General features: G+C 43.1%; 1 protein-coding gene and 1 pseudogene across 1 annotated transcript in view; both read right to left on the minus strand.

Moving 5' to 3' along the window:
- LOC102489492 (carbonic anhydrase-related protein-like) overlaps window positions 1-15,430 on the minus strand; it is a 57,235-nt gene that overhangs the window by 40,446 nt on the left and 1,359 nt on the right. The window contains exons 3-5 of the mRNA XM_006167129.3: window positions 5,037-5,099; window positions 2,088-2,136; window positions 1,427-1,539 (exon numbers count right to left, since the gene is read on the minus strand). Coding sequence (XP_006167191.1) covers window positions 1,427-1,539; window positions 2,088-2,136; window positions 5,037-5,099 — 225 coding nt within the window. The remainder of the gene's footprint in view (window positions 1-1,426; window positions 1,540-2,087; window positions 2,137-5,036; window positions 5,100-15,430) is intronic.
- On the minus strand, window positions 7,100-9,022 carry LOC102488673 (sestrin-1 pseudogene; annotated as a pseudogene).

Raw genomic sequence — 15,430 nt, forward strand, 5'->3', positions numbered from 1 at the left:
AATTTAAAATATGCACACCACCAAGTGCTGGAGATGATGGGTAAGGTTTGTCCTGATCTGATCAGTAGACATGTGTATCAGTGTATACTGATATACAAATATACAAACAACAGTCTTCCCAAGACTAGCTTATTTCACGTATCAGTGGTACTTGTCTTTCTGTCCTGGCTTACCTCATTTAACATAATGTCCTCCAGATTCATCCACAATATCACAAGTGACAGGATTTCCTTGTTTTGTTTTGTTTTTGTTTTTGTTTTTTTAGCTTAATAGAATCCCAATGCGTGTGTACATCACATTTTTTTTTGTATTCATTCTTAGGTTGGTGGAAACTTAGGTTGGTTCTTTATCTTAGCTATTGTGAATAATGCCACAATAAACATACATACAGGATAAACTATTGAAAAACTATACTGTATCCCACAAATATGTACACCTAGTACATGTAAATTAGAAATTACAAAAAAAATGATTTTAAAAATTTCATAAACATGTGGATTCAATATAACTTTGGAATCTCAAGAAAAAAAGATCATGACTCACTAAAGGTTCAGCTGATCATTCGAATTTTTTAGCAATAAAGAGTTTGGTTTTGTTTTGTTTTGGTTGTTTTAGATGTTTTTGCATTTGGGCACATGTGCTTGCCACGGAGAGAGAGACACACACAGATACAGTGAGAGGGAAAGTGAGAAATCACCCCCCAGGAGGGATGGGCAACACCAGTCTCTTCTCTGTTCTTCTCCCGGGATCTTGGGTGCACACGTGCTCAGCATGAGTTTCAAGCCACTGGGTCTAGGATTCAAACCGGGGTCGGCTATGTGGGAGTCCAGTGATGTAACCACTACACCATCTGCTGGCCCCACAATGAGATGTTTTTAAAGTAAGGTCTACACATTGCTTTTTTAGAGAATGCTGTTGCACACTTCACAGACTACAGTATAGTATAAACATAACTTTTACGTAAACTGGAAAACCGAAATACTCATGTGACTCGTTGTATTGTGGTATCCACTTGACTGCGGTGGTCTGGAACCCTGCCTGCAGTACCTCCGAGGTTTGCCTGAAGTACAAAGCCCACGTGTGACTTACACAAGGAACCAGCATTCCCACTTGACTTCTAGATCTTTTTCAGCCACAGACCGGAGAAAGCCCACAGAAAGGAATAACTAGTCTAATCAAAAGTTTGGTCTCTATTTACTCTATAAAAACCAACTTTTAAAATAGAAATCATCGAGGAATACTGGGTTTTGTTCATCCTTAACCTTTCAATTGCTTTCACTGACTCAAGACATTAAACTTTCATCTGGAAATATACGACTGATCTAAAGGGAGCTAAAACATAAAACAGATACCTTCCTTTTGTAGAAACAATATTTACCCTTTAAGTCAGCACTTCACTCGGAAAGATTTAAAGCAGCGTACTCACCTGTAGCTGAGATATAGTTAAGGGGTACCGGAACAATATCCAGGTCACACCTTCACTGCACGGTGGGATCGTAAGAGAGCCTTCATATACCCAGTAATCCCGCAGCAAGGGATCTGTGCAGCCATGTGGACAGGGCAGGAAAAGGCAAGCTCATTAATAACAATCTCAGAGATTCCAATAACAATTTCCAAAATTACAAATTGTCCAAATGACACTTCTCAGGTGGATGTCATTTTTACACCAGAGTCTTATGTATGTAATTCTTAAATTAATCATGGAGAAATTAACCGAAGAAAAATATGATGAAATTTATTTCACCCCGGAGATTAATAAGAACTTTGCTGATCAATTTCAGAAGAGCACCACGGTTATTTTATTATGCTGGTGCTTTCCCCAGAGATGAAAATAACAGCATGTGATGATCCCACACAGGCCCTTCATGGAGTACCGGAATTAGTGGCAAAGTATCTCTTTATTATTTCAAAAGGTTTACTCGCATATTTCGAGTAATCTGGAACTGCTACCTGCTATAGGAAGTGTAAATTATACAAACCATATTAACTAATACACACATACACACACACACTCACACACACTTTAAGGAAAACAGTGTGGTTTTATCCCATTAAACTTCATCTCACATAATCAGATTAAGGCTTACCTGGTAATAAAGTATTGGGATTAAAGCATGGTATTATTTTGGACTTTCCCTGAAAAAGAAAAAATATTTACTCTTTATTAATGTAAAATTTTAGGATAAAAACATATTGGGATGAAAAATCTAGAATGGAGGCTCTCAGAATAGCCGCTCAGGTCCCACAGGTGTGTGGGCATCCCGACCCGCCTTCCCTCTGGAGCTTCCTGTTGGGTCCAAGGAGGTTCTTCCACTCCGCCTTCCCACTGGAGCCCACTGCTGGGTGCAACGAGGTACTCCTGCTCTGCCTCTGCGGACCTCTTCTTTGCTACCTCAGTCCTGGCATGAACTTAGCAACCAATGTCCATCTGTCCCCTGCCACCTCCTTCTTTTTGCTTTTAGCACATTCATTACAGACACGTGGGCCTGGTGTACAACACCTAGGTTTTGGCTGAGGGAATTCTTTCAAAATGATTTTCTTCCTGCTTGCTTCAATCTCAGTTCTTAACCCTATTGGCATTAAACCTAGCTCCCAACTCCATATTTTGTCCCACCTGGACTTGTTAATTCAGCCCTAGAATCTAACTGAGAGGTGTTTCTCTAGAATAAAAAGGATCTCTTCAGAAAGAAAGATCTGAGGGACCAGCAGATGGTGGAATGGTTACATCGCTGACTCTCATGTAGCCAAGTGAAGTTTGAGTCCTGGACCCGATGCCTTATACTCAATGCTGGCTGTATGTCGGTGTGTGCCCCAAAACTCCAAGAGGACAATGGAGGAGAAGGGATTGCGGCGTGGCCATCCCCCCTGGGGATGAGTTCTCACTTTCTGTCTCTCTGTCTCTCTAGTGAGTACATGCACCCTATAGCAAAAATCGCTCTACAGAAAGAAAAGAGAAAGAAATATCTTCTTTAGAATTATTTTTAGGTTTTTACCATAGGGCACTTGTGCTCACCAGAGAGACACTAAGAGACAGGGAGAAAAGGAAAATGAGAAATCACTCCCATGGGGAATAGCCGCATCACAATCTCTTCTCCACTCTCCCTCAGGATTTTGGGCATGCAGCATGTGCCCGCCATGACTTTGAAGCTGCCAGGTCCAGGACCTGAACCATGGTTGGACATGTAGGAATGTAGCACCTTAAGCACCATGCCACCTGCTGGCCCCAAGACCATTATTTTAAATCAGACCATTTAGACTGCCTAGGCCTTCGACGTAGACAGATCTGTCATGTGACTGGATATCTCTCAACAGAGTACTCTATTGATACAAATGCAAAAGGGAAAGTTACTGTGAACCTCTAAGTATCTTCCCTACCTCCTAGGACTATTTTATACGTGAAAGAACCTAGTTTGCTGGCCTTCTGTTCCTCTCTTTCATAATGGCTGATGTCCTGTTCACTGAAGGAATGAGGGAAATTTTCTTGGTCCATTTCCACTGGACAAATGATATTTGTCTTTTGACTGGTCTGGGCTTCTGTTGGTAGCCGGGTTCATCATGAACCTCCTTGAGAGGTCTGGAGATTCTGCCTTTTCACTTGCCCTGGGCTGTGCTAGTGCAGAGATGACCAGACTTCATTCCCAGCTTGATCCTGGAACTGACTTTGGGTCTCTGGATCCCTTTTAATCAAGCAAGTTCAAGCCCTGCTCTGTGTCTGCGGTAGTCATACAAGACAAAACCATCCCCTCCCCAGGACCACTCAGCTTGTCCTGGCTCACTGTGAGCATGAAGAGATGGTTTAGAAGAGGACTTTGCAGGGCCAGCAGGTGATGTGGTGAAGGCACTGGAGTCCCACATGGCAGACTGCAGTTCGAGTTCCAGACAGGGCAGCTTGAAAATCATGACTAATAAATAAATAAATATTTTTAAAAAATAAAAATAAAAAAGAACTTAACTTCTTAGCTATGCTGGGCCTATCACTGCAAGATCAGACTGATGGAAATCTTGTCTGGGACATTTCCTTAAGATACAGTATATTTTTAAAAATTCATTTAATATAAATACTAAAGGGTGCATCTCCAAAATTTTGTTTATTTACACAACTTTCCTACAATGAGTAGGCAGGAAAGAGTTAACTGAGCAGGCCTGGGTTGGTCAAATTCCTCAAATAAAAGCTTGTCTCCAGGACAAACCTCCTGGCTCAAGCCCTAGGACTATTCTACCTGATAAGTGATTCTGTATGTCTGAGGCCTCGAGCCAAGCTGCATCAGTTAGTCTAAATAAATCCATCCTAACAATGTGACTTCCGGTGAAGGCCTGGTTTTGCTGAGGTGGGAGCCAGGGAGGGTTCAGTCTGAGTAGCTGAAATCTGTTATAATGCAAGTACTCTGTGCTTGATGACTGGCCCTTTGTAAAATCCTTTCACACCAAGGCTCAGGTGACCTTCCCTGGCTGGCAACATATTCCCTACATATGCTGTGAGATGTCATTGCTGGGAGAAGGTACAGGCATCCCCATGCAACCGCTCTGGGAGAGGACACCTGAAAGCTCGTGCCTGGCTTCCCTGGACTTCACTCCTTCCCTCCTTCCCCCTGCTAATTTCTGATCTGTATCCTTCCCACGTAATAAGCCCTAACCGAATGTTCAACAGCTTTTCCAAGCCCTGTGAGTCCTGGTAGTGAACCATCATCAGCAAGTGGCACGAGGACCTCCTACATGGGCTGCACTTCCACTTCCTTTGAAATAATGACTCACCTTGGGACCAGCAGTTAGCGTAATGGCTATGTTGCTGGACTCCCATGTAGCTGACCGTGGTTCAAGTCCCAGACCCGGTGGCTTAAACTCATGCCAGGCACGTGTGCATGCGTGCCCAAGATTCCGAGGGGAGAAGGGAGGAGAGGGGATTGCGACGTGGCCATCCTTCCTGGGGGGGTGATTTCTCGCTTCCTGTCTCTATGTCTCTCCCTGTCTTTCTGGCGAGCACACGCGCCCTATAGCAAAAATCTCTCCAAAAAAATAAAAAAGAAATAATGACTCACCTTATACTGAATATCCTGAAGAATTTCAGTCACAGCTTTTAAGCCAACATGTTCCTTTCCTATCTGAAATATAGAAAGCATAAACCACAACCACTTCTTAAATGCTTAGCTTTTTCTCAAAAGAACAGAACCAAGACTCTAATCCATCTGAAAGCTCTTCTTGTGAAATGATTAAGTGACACTTTTATTAATAACCAAGTCAACATCTACTAAAGATGAGTAAAGTAGGAACATAAGCTAATATAATAAAATATTAAATATGTAATGTCCAAGAATCCATTCTAAATTCTTTTTGCTATACATAGGGATCACTCATTGTGCTATATATAAGGGGACTTCAGAAAGTTCATGCAAGGGAACCAGCAGTTAGCGTAATGGCTATGTCGCTGGACTCCCACGTAGTCGACCGCAGTTCACGTCCTGGACCCGGTGGCTTAAAACTGTGTGCGTGCGTGCCCAAGATCCCGAGAGGAGAATGGAGGAGAAGGGATTGCAGCGTGACCATCCCCCCTGGGGGGTGATTTCTCGCTTTCTGTCTTTATGTCTCTCTCTGTCTGTCTGGCAAGCGCATGCACCCTATAGCAAAAAACAGCATTGTCATTAGTTTACCAAATCCATGCTGCACTTGCTGTGTGTTTGGTGACAACAAACCAACATATGGAGGCCCCAGGATTGTAAAAAGAACCTCTTCCACTCCTCCTGCTGCTGAAGTGGTTAGGAAGTGAAATGCCTGTTGGGTTTATTTTTGGGAAAAAAAAAAAAAAAAAAAAGATTTTTAGTCCACACAGTTTCTTTCATAACATATGCTCTCCATGAAGTTTTGAAGATCTCATGTGATATATGAAATCATAAAATAACATTATATAAAAATGTCAAGGATGTTTAAAATTTAAACTAGAACAGGACTAGTTGGTGGCATGGTAGTCAAGGTGGCTGGATTTCCCATGGCTGACTACGCTCTTTGAGTCCCAGATCTGGCAGCTGGAAAAAATGCCAGGCATGTGAGCATGGAGTCCCAAATCCTGAGAGAAATGGAGAAGAGATCATGGTGTGAGCATCCCCTAGGGGGCATGCTTTCTCACTTCTACTGTTTCTCTCCCTCTCTGTCTCTCTCAGGTGAGTGCATGCACCTTCTGGCAAATAACAAGAGAACTATTCAATTTCCATTTCTACCTTTGGGATTTATAGATCATTGTTATAAATATTTTATTAATAAAACGTTTTATTAACTGAGAAAATTGGGTGTGTGATTTTGTAGGTGAAGGTCACCAGGCTATGACATTTTTGAGTACCACTGGATACAATTCTATAACCATCCTTTCACTCTTCAGTAAGAATGTGCTTTCCATAGCTTCCTATTTATTTAAGTGTTTTTCTTTCTTTCATGAATGAGACAAAGACAGAGACACAGCATTCCTAACAGAGTCTCAAAGCTGTGATCCACCCCCTCAGCCTTCAGTCAGCCCCAGATCAAGGACACGCATTAGCCTGGCATGCTCAGAGAGGTCTCCAGACTTGAACCATGTGGGATTGCAGAGCATCGCGTTTTACCATTGTGCCACCATCTGACCCCTCATAGCCTTCTATTTTAAAACACTTTATATCATTACAAATACTTTTTTTTTTTGGTAGCAATGTTTACTTTTATAACTGATAGCTTATCAGTTAAGCTAGTCATCCCACCAGCAGGAACAGCAGCACCAAGATCTTCTAAAATTCTTTATGTATAAAGCTCGAATCATTATCCAAGTCCTTTTCTTTGCATGCTCGCATTGTTGTTATCTTATTTAACATAAAAGTGACACGATTTGGGGAGTTACTATTTGCTGTACTAAAACAGTTACATGGCATCATGTACTGTCAAGAAGCAAAATACGATCAATGGCAGTGCTTCTGCAGATCTTGAAGATGCCAAGTGTTCACTGCTCAGGCCAGCAGTGTATGTATTTCCACATGAAAACAGCAGAAGCTAAAAGAATCATGACACAAGGGATTCCTGAATTCTTTTATCTACCATTGATCCTGGGGCTTAGAACCTTACCCTTATAGATTATATTTGCTGATCATGCCAGAATCGTCTTTAACAGAGGAAAGGTATCAGTCTTATAGCAGGTAATGGCCCTTAGAGCAGAAAGGAGTTCTGTTTGCATCCTAGCTTCCATAAGAAGCAGATTAACATGGACCTTCTCAGAGTGCTTGAACTGCCTCCAGAAGCTGTCATGCATTCTTTTGGTAACCTCTCAGGAGTGCAAAAAACAGTTTTGATATAAGCTTTAAAACTACAATCCAATAGCTGGTTAATTTTACCATAGTCATGGTCATCCTATCTTATTCCAAACACATTGTGAATATACATCAAACAGCCCAACTAAATAAACATTGAGGTACCAACATCTTTGTGCATTCCATTGTGTTATTAGTAAGATTGTAAGCAATGTGAATTTTTTTTTTTTTTTGAGAGGTTTTCGCTATAGGGCGCGTGTGCTCGCCAGAAAGACAGAGAGAGACAGAGCCCCGGGGGGGATAGCCACGTTGCAATCCATTCTCCTCCATTCTCCTCTTGGGATCTTGGGCAGGCACGCACACGCACCCGGCATGTGTTTAAGCCGCCGGGTCCATGACTTGAACCACTGTCGACTGCATGGGAGTCCAGCGACATAGCCATTAGGCTAACTGCTGGTCCCAGCAATGTGAATTTTTTCATCAATCAATTGTCTCACATCTGGATAAAGGCTATTGGCCAAAAATACCCAGGGTCTTCCCAGCAACAGTCCTAAGTGCAAATGTTGGAACATGCATCCTATGTCTAGAGAAATCTTTATAGCCATAACTAGTGTGCTCAAAGGGACAAGATACATCTCTTCCTTGTGTAACTTCTTCATCATCTGAAGAGAAGACAAACAAGCTCAGTCTTTTTTCCATTTCAAAATGTGAATCCATGGGACCAGCAGTTAGCATAATGGCTATGTCGCTGGACTCCCACGTAGCCGACCACAGTTTGAGTCCCAGACCCGGTGGCTTAAACTCATGCTGGGCACATGTGCGTGCGTGCCCAAAATCCCGAGAGGAGAATGGAGGAGGAGGGATTGCGGTATGGCCATCCCCCTTGGGGGGTGATTTCCTGCTTTCTGTCTCTGTCTCTGTCTGTCTGGAGAGCGCACGCACCCTATAGCAAAAACCTCTCCAAAAAAAGAAAAAAAAAAAATGTGAATCCATCTCTTCCTGACTTGCCTCTTCATCATCTCACCATTCCTGTAGCTGACCCATATTTTCCATGAGGGCTTTGACCTCAAAAAGAATCACTTATCGAAACATTTCCTGCCTAGTTGACCTGTATGTCATCGACACTGTGACTGCCATTTGTAACATCACAGATGCAGTAGTTACTAACAGAAGGTGGTCTGAATGTGTGACCACCATCGCAATGAATTTCCAGACTGATTCTGCTGCCAAGCGTGAACAAGGCAAGAGAACGATGGTGTGTAAGCAGAAACACTGCGTGTCTCAGTTCTGAAATGGGCCAGCTGTGGTCTTCAGCTTTTAAAAGCCCCTCAGTGTGCTCTTTGATAATCAGCCAAGGTCTATGGGTTAACACTTTGTTGAGTTCTCCTAAATTCTATAGTTCTTTAGGAGCATTCTCTAAGCCACCGAGTCACTTGGTGGCCCATTGACATGAAGGACATCATTTACATGCAGGCTCACTAAGTAGGAGCAAGGATGCCTTGTTGCAGCCGTTATTTCAATGTAGCGTTAATAATGTATGAGTACAGCCCATCCATTTGTAGTAGATAGTGTTGAGTTTTTAAGAAACTTTATAAATATTGCAGGTGGAAAACCGTCACTAATATAATGTTATCCAAATGCTCCAAAGCAGCAAATAAATCTGCAAACAAAGCATGCATCTCTGAGTCTTCACTCTCCACTTGGAGAATCTCCTTTTCTGGGATGAATCTGTTTAGTCCACGTCCCAGTGCTTGAGGCATTCTAATTCCACATTCATTCCTGGAGACTAGGAAGTCCAAGCTCAGGATATGAGCAAAAGCAGGTACTGGTAAGGGCCTTCTTGCCATGTCCCCATGTGGCAGAGGCTGAAGGGCCACAAATACCTTTCAGTGTATAAAATACTCCAAAGCAAATGGAGACTTAACAAATTCTAACCCTTAGTAGTCTTTTTGTGTGAGGGGAGGAAGCAGAATATATTGAGATTACCTTACAAGTTTTCCTTATTCTTTGTTTTGTTGAACATTTAATCATTGTACACCTTTAGTGCATACAATACGATTTTCAAAGCATACATGCATTCATGTCAATGTGTATTACAGACACATCATCCTCAACAGGTAACTTTTCATGTTGTGTCCATTAAATGCCTTTTTGTCCTCCTGAGTCCCTCCCTCTCCCAACAAACAATACACCTCTTCCTACACACTCTCAGTATCTACACTTGCTCCTCTGCTATTACATATTCCCATCTTTCCAATTCTGTCATAAAGTTCAGACATTCTATGTATATTGAGGAGGGACACGCAATGTCTGTCTTTCACAATCTGACTTGCTTCATTTAGCATTAAATCTTCTATATTCATCTACTTTGTATCAAGTGACAGGGTTTCATTGTTTTATATGGCCGGGTAGTATTCCACAGTGTTCATGTGCCACATTCTTTCTATCCAGTCATCCATTCTTGGGCATTTAGGTTGATTCCATGGTTTAGTAACTGTGAATAATGCTACAATAAATATGGATATGCATGTGTCTTTCTGACCATTTTCTTATCTTTTCGGTAAATGTCAGTGAATGGGATTACTGGGTCATATGGTAGTTCTATTTATAGGTTTTTGAGGAACTTCCAAACTGTTCCCCACAGTGGCTGTACCAATTACATTCCCATCAACAGTGTAGGAGAGTTGCCTTTTCACCACAACCTCACCAGAACTTGTCATTCTCTATTTTTTTTAATCATAGCCATTCTGACGGGGTGTTAAGTGCATCTCATTGTGGTTTTGATTTGCATTTCCCTTATGGTAAGGGATGTTGAACACTTTTTCATATGCTTTTTGGTCATTCATAGGTCTTCCCTAACTTTAACTTTAAGCCTTATAAGTATCATCTAACAACCTTTCATTGAATCATGATGATGAAGAGTAGATTATTTATGACCTAAATTTAAGAATTTTGGTTCTCACTGGCTTTTTCTCTTCCACATGAATATTTGGAAAATGACCTCTAGAAACTAGGAGTCAACATTTCACATTCTCTGTCTCTTTTAATGTTAACTAACTGTGGAAGATGCTAGGTGAATGGGCATCAAAGAGGAAAGCAGACAGGGAACCAGCAGTTAGCGTAATGGCTATGTCGCTGGACTCCCACGTAGTCAACCGCAGTTTGCGTCCCGGACCCGGTGGCTTCAAACTCACGCCGGGTGCGTGTGCATGCGTGCCCAAGATCCCGAGAGGAGAATGGAGGAGAAGGGATTGTGGCGTGACCATACTCCCTGTGGAGTGATTTCTCGCTTTCTGTCTCTATGTCTCTCTCTGTCTGGCGAGCGCACGCGCCCTATAGTGAAAAACCTCTCCAAAAAAAAAAAAAAAGTAAAAAAAGAGGAAGCAGACAGACAAGAAATGCCTGACCTATGATGGGCCAATCAGTTCAAAACAATCAACACTAAGTGTTTTCCAAATGTTTGCAATTCCTGAGACAGACTCTAATGCAGGAAATGAGTTATCATACATTTTAAAAAAAAACCCTGGGGTCTGGAGAGTGGTACAGCAGTAAGGCAACCCTCTGCCCTTTGTCTAGGCTGATCCACATGGGAGGAGCCAGGTTTGCAACCAGAGACCCCCTTGTACACATCAGGCCTGCAAATGCCCATAATTCAGGCTGGCTGAAGCTGAGGGTAGATCACAGAGTGTCCGTGTCTCTTTCACTGTTTCTCTTGCAAATGCAGGAAAGAAATTAAATAAACTTAAATAAAACTAATGCAAATGTACCAGTGAGTGCAGGAGCCTGGCTCTTTCTGCAGAAGCCTTCACCTGAGATTCAGGAGAAATGAACCTCTGGTCTAACTTTTAAATGTTTTTTAAAATGTAAGATAACTCATTTCTTGCATTTACTGGTCTATGATACAGAATTTGGAAGCCCGCATCTGCAGTCGAGGTCTGTTTTCATTGCATGCACCTCTCATCAGAATATAAACTCTCTCCAAGAGTCCACATCTGCACCCCAGCAAGCCACGCAATACAGAGCTTCCACAGCAACCTAAGCTCGCTTTGACAACTGCCTAAGTCTGACCTCCCTCTTTTTAGTGTGTGACCTTAAGCAAGTATTCTTAACCTCTGTCTTTCCCCTTCGTCTCTACTCAGTAGGGAGCATAAAAGTGACAGGGTTGGGGATCAGCAGTTAGCATAATGGCTATGTCGCTGGGATCCCACATAGTCAACCACGGTTCAAGTCCCAGACCCGGTGGCTCAAACTCATGCTGGGTGCGTCTGCGTGCATGCCCTAGATCCCGAGAGGAGAATGGAGGAGAAGAGACTGTGGCGTGGCCATCCCCCCTGGGGGGTGATTTCTCGCTTTCTGTCTCTCTGTCTCTGTCTTTCTGGCGAGCGCATGCACCCTATAGCTAAAAACCTCTCCCCCCTAAAAAAGAAAAAAATAAATAAAAGTGACAGGGTTAAAGATAAGATTAAATTCAGTAAAGAACAGAGAACAGGGCTTGGAGTATTGTAGTTCAATTATTACCCAATATTCTTAATCTGAATGTCAGACTGTATCAAATAGAGATTTTGCATACAGTGATACTTATTCATTCTAACTGGCTCCTGTCTATAAAGATTCTTTACTTTATGGACAAAACTTCATAGCCAACACCAAACTCCAGTTATTACTCCATCTCTTTCCTTTCTCTCCTTGCCAAGTTTTGGTAGGAAGAGGTTATAACAACCAAAAAGCAAGTAGAGCTGAAATCTCCACAACCCAATGGCTGAAATCCCACCACAAGTTCAGAGAACATGACCTGGTACCCAGAGCCTTAAGACCAGCTAATCCCTTACCTTCCACCTTTGCCATCTTCCACCTCTACCAAAAGGCAAGCCCCTCCACTCTCTTCTCTCCTGGAATCAGCACTCCCTGTGTTTTTCCACTTAACACTCAATCTCCCCTTCTATTCCACTGTGCTCTCTGGAACACCATGACTCTGCCTCATTGCCAAGCTACTCTGCCACTCCTGTTTGCCCTGATTCCCATCAGGTCAGGCCCTGGCTCCAGCCTCTCTCAGGCCTTCCGACACTGTGCCATGTCCCTGGGAGATGGGCTGAAGGTGTGCTTGCAGCTCTGCTGTGCCTTCGCTTCGGTGCTTTCTGACCCACAGGCACAAACCTCTTCTATGTGGACCGTCCTCCTCCAATGCCAGCATGCCCTCCTGGCCACTTACTGACCCGTTGGTCACTCCCTTCCAGGAACCCCCTCCTGTAGTCCACCTGGGGACTTCAGCATTCATGTGAGTGAGTTGTCCCTTCTCTGGCCTAAGTCACTGCATCCCTTAGTCCATAGCATTGCACTTTGGCAAACCCAACCCAAATAACATGTCTGAACTCTTCAACGGCATAGTCCCATTCTCTGACAGACTTGTTCTCCCACTCAGGGCTTCCACTTTTCTACTCTCCTCCCTTCCAATGGTCACCAGGGTCAAGGGCTTTGGGGCCCCTCTGGCTCTGTCTCCTTCCCCTCATGGCTAGACATCTCTCCAGAAATTCTCAATTCTTTAATCCCTGTGCCCTCCTCAGTTGTCTGTCTAGGATGGAATGCCCTGCTCCTGCACCAGCATAGAGGTCAGCACACCAGGCGTGGTCCCGTGCAATCTGAGACGTCCGGTCTCAAGTGGGTCTCCCTTATGGACTGTCAACCTATTATCACCCTCTTGTGGGCTATTCAAGAGCCAACCCACACCCATGCTCCCTGCTCTATAATAATTTTGCTTTGTATGGCTCAGATAACAAAGGGCATCAGGCATGAACTCCCTAACTTCCTGCCTGACTCCACCCACCAGAGGGCCCCCTCCAGGCCCACCCTTTCTTCCTGGAGCTCTATTTCAGAGAAAGGGCAGGTCCCTGCCTATCCAGGGTCAGCCCCTCCCATGCCTCCTATTTCTTCTAGGCTTTTTCTATGTGGGTTATATTCTCTCTCTCCAGCACTTTCTAATTCAACATCTGCACTAACTCTTTTGATCAGAATAAAAACACAGGCAGATCTCAGATGTCACAATGTCACAATGAGTCACTGTAGGTCACCACTAGTTACTGCCCCATCTATCCATCCTTCAGTCAAGCTTCCTGGAAGGGAAGTCTATGCTCACTGCTTCCAACTTCCTCCCCTTCCTTTTCACTTCTGGCCTGAGCCAGACGCTGGGGTGGATTTGGCACCTCTCCTCTGCTTCATTTGACAGCTTTTTTTTTTTTGAGAGGTTTTTGCTATAGGGTGCGTGCACTCACCAGAAAGTCAGAGAGAGACAGAAAGCAAGAAATCACTCCCCAGGGAGGATGGCCACACCGCAATCCCTTCTCCTCCATTCTCCTCTCGGGATCTTGAGCACGCACGCACACATGCCCAGCATGAGTTTCAAGCCATTGGGTCCAGGACATGAACCGTGATCCACTACAGGGGAGTCCAGCAACATAGCCATTATGCTAACTGCTGGTCCCCCTCTGACACTCTTAATCATGCCTCCCTTCTCATGAAATCTTGCTTTCGCAGCTTCCATTACATTGCTCTCTCCCGAGAAGGGCAAGTTCACACAGATAACCTTCTTCCTCACTGAAACTTGCAGAAGGGCAGAACAAGTGTGCACGCGCTCCAGGCTGTCCCTTGTCTAAAATAATGCAACCTGTTCCTGGAAATACCAATGTGAGTTCTGAGAGCTGTGGCTGTCAGCACACGGTTCTCTCAGGCCATGTCCCTCGCTCCACGCTAAGAAGCAGTAGGTGACAAACTAAATCAGCACACCTAATTCCATTCACAAATACCTACTACCTGCCACTCTAAAGACAATACTAGCATGTGCTCTTCTCTCCTACGCATGACTACTTGTATCTATATTCGTATTTTTTAATGTTATTATTTTTATTCTTATTTTTAATAATGAGACTTTGTCTTCCATTGCTCTGACTTCTCAAATCCTAACTTCTCTAGTTTATAAAAGTAGTCTTTAGCTTCAATATGGGGGCCAGCAGCTGGCATGGTGGTTGAGGCACGGAACTCCAACATGGCCAACTACGGTTCAAGTCCCAGACCTGGCTACTTGCTTCCCTATTTTCCCTCTCTCTCTGTCTCACTCTGGGGAGCACACATGCCCTATAGCAATTTAAAAGAAGAAGGAGAAGTAGAAATAGAAGGAGAAGGAAAAAGAAGAAAGAGAAAGAAAGAAGAAGAAAGAAATTAAATAAATACTTCTTTAAAAATAATTACTTCAATATGCTATAAGTTCTTAACATCCTTTTATATAATTAAAATATTTTTCATCATTATTTTCTGATTCCATTCTATTTGTATAAATGCAGTTATAAAATTGAAGGAATATAAGGCCCTAGCTATGAAAAAGACATGGAATAAATAATGAAAAGTGGATTCATTTAAAAATGTTAAGAATTGGGTCAGGCCCATAGCCTAATGATTAAAGGGGCTGGATTCCATGGCTGATCACAATTCAAATCCTAGCCTAGACAGCTTGAAAAACATGACAGGTATATATGTACGCTCCAAAACCTGGCAACACAGAGAAATGCTGAAGGAATTGTGGCGTGACCATGCCTCCCTAGAGGGCGCTTTCTCCCATCACCTGTTTCTCTGTCTCTCCATCTCTCACTTTCTCTCCAACTCACTTTCTCTTCATCTCCCTGGGAAGTGCATGCACCCTCTGGCAATTAAAAAAAACTGTAAGGATTTACTTACCTGTCATAGGTTCAAGACACAGGTTGTAAACTACTACGAGGCTAAAACAAGGTGGCTATTTTCAGACATCAATAAATAGCTCAGATATATGCATAAGAGAAAGCTGTGGTAATTAATAACAATAACAATACATGTGCCACAAATGCAAGCTTAAAATGTCTCATTACCCAATCCTCTTTGGAAAATTGAGTTACTGAAGACTAGCATGCTAACATGACTGCTCTAATCCCAGGTTATCCAAGGCGGCCCAGAATGGGCGGAGCTGGGACTTGGGTTTCTGGTCCAGACTGGTAGCACTGAACTGTTGTCTGACTGTGCATAATCTCTTGACCTCTCTGGATCTCATATTTTCTTCTGTAAGACTGGCCAAGGGTCAGGGATGCTAAAATCTGGAGCGTCTTTTTCTTTTTTTTTTTTTTTTTTTCGGGGATTTTTTATATTAGGGCATG

Source organism: Tupaia chinensis, unplaced genomic scaffold (genome assembly GCF_000334495.1).
Source record: "Tupaia chinensis unplaced genomic scaffold, TupChi_1.0 Scaffold144500_1, whole genome shotgun sequence".
NCBI classification, from domain to species: Eukaryota; Metazoa; Chordata; class Mammalia; order Scandentia; family Tupaiidae; genus Tupaia; species Tupaia belangeri.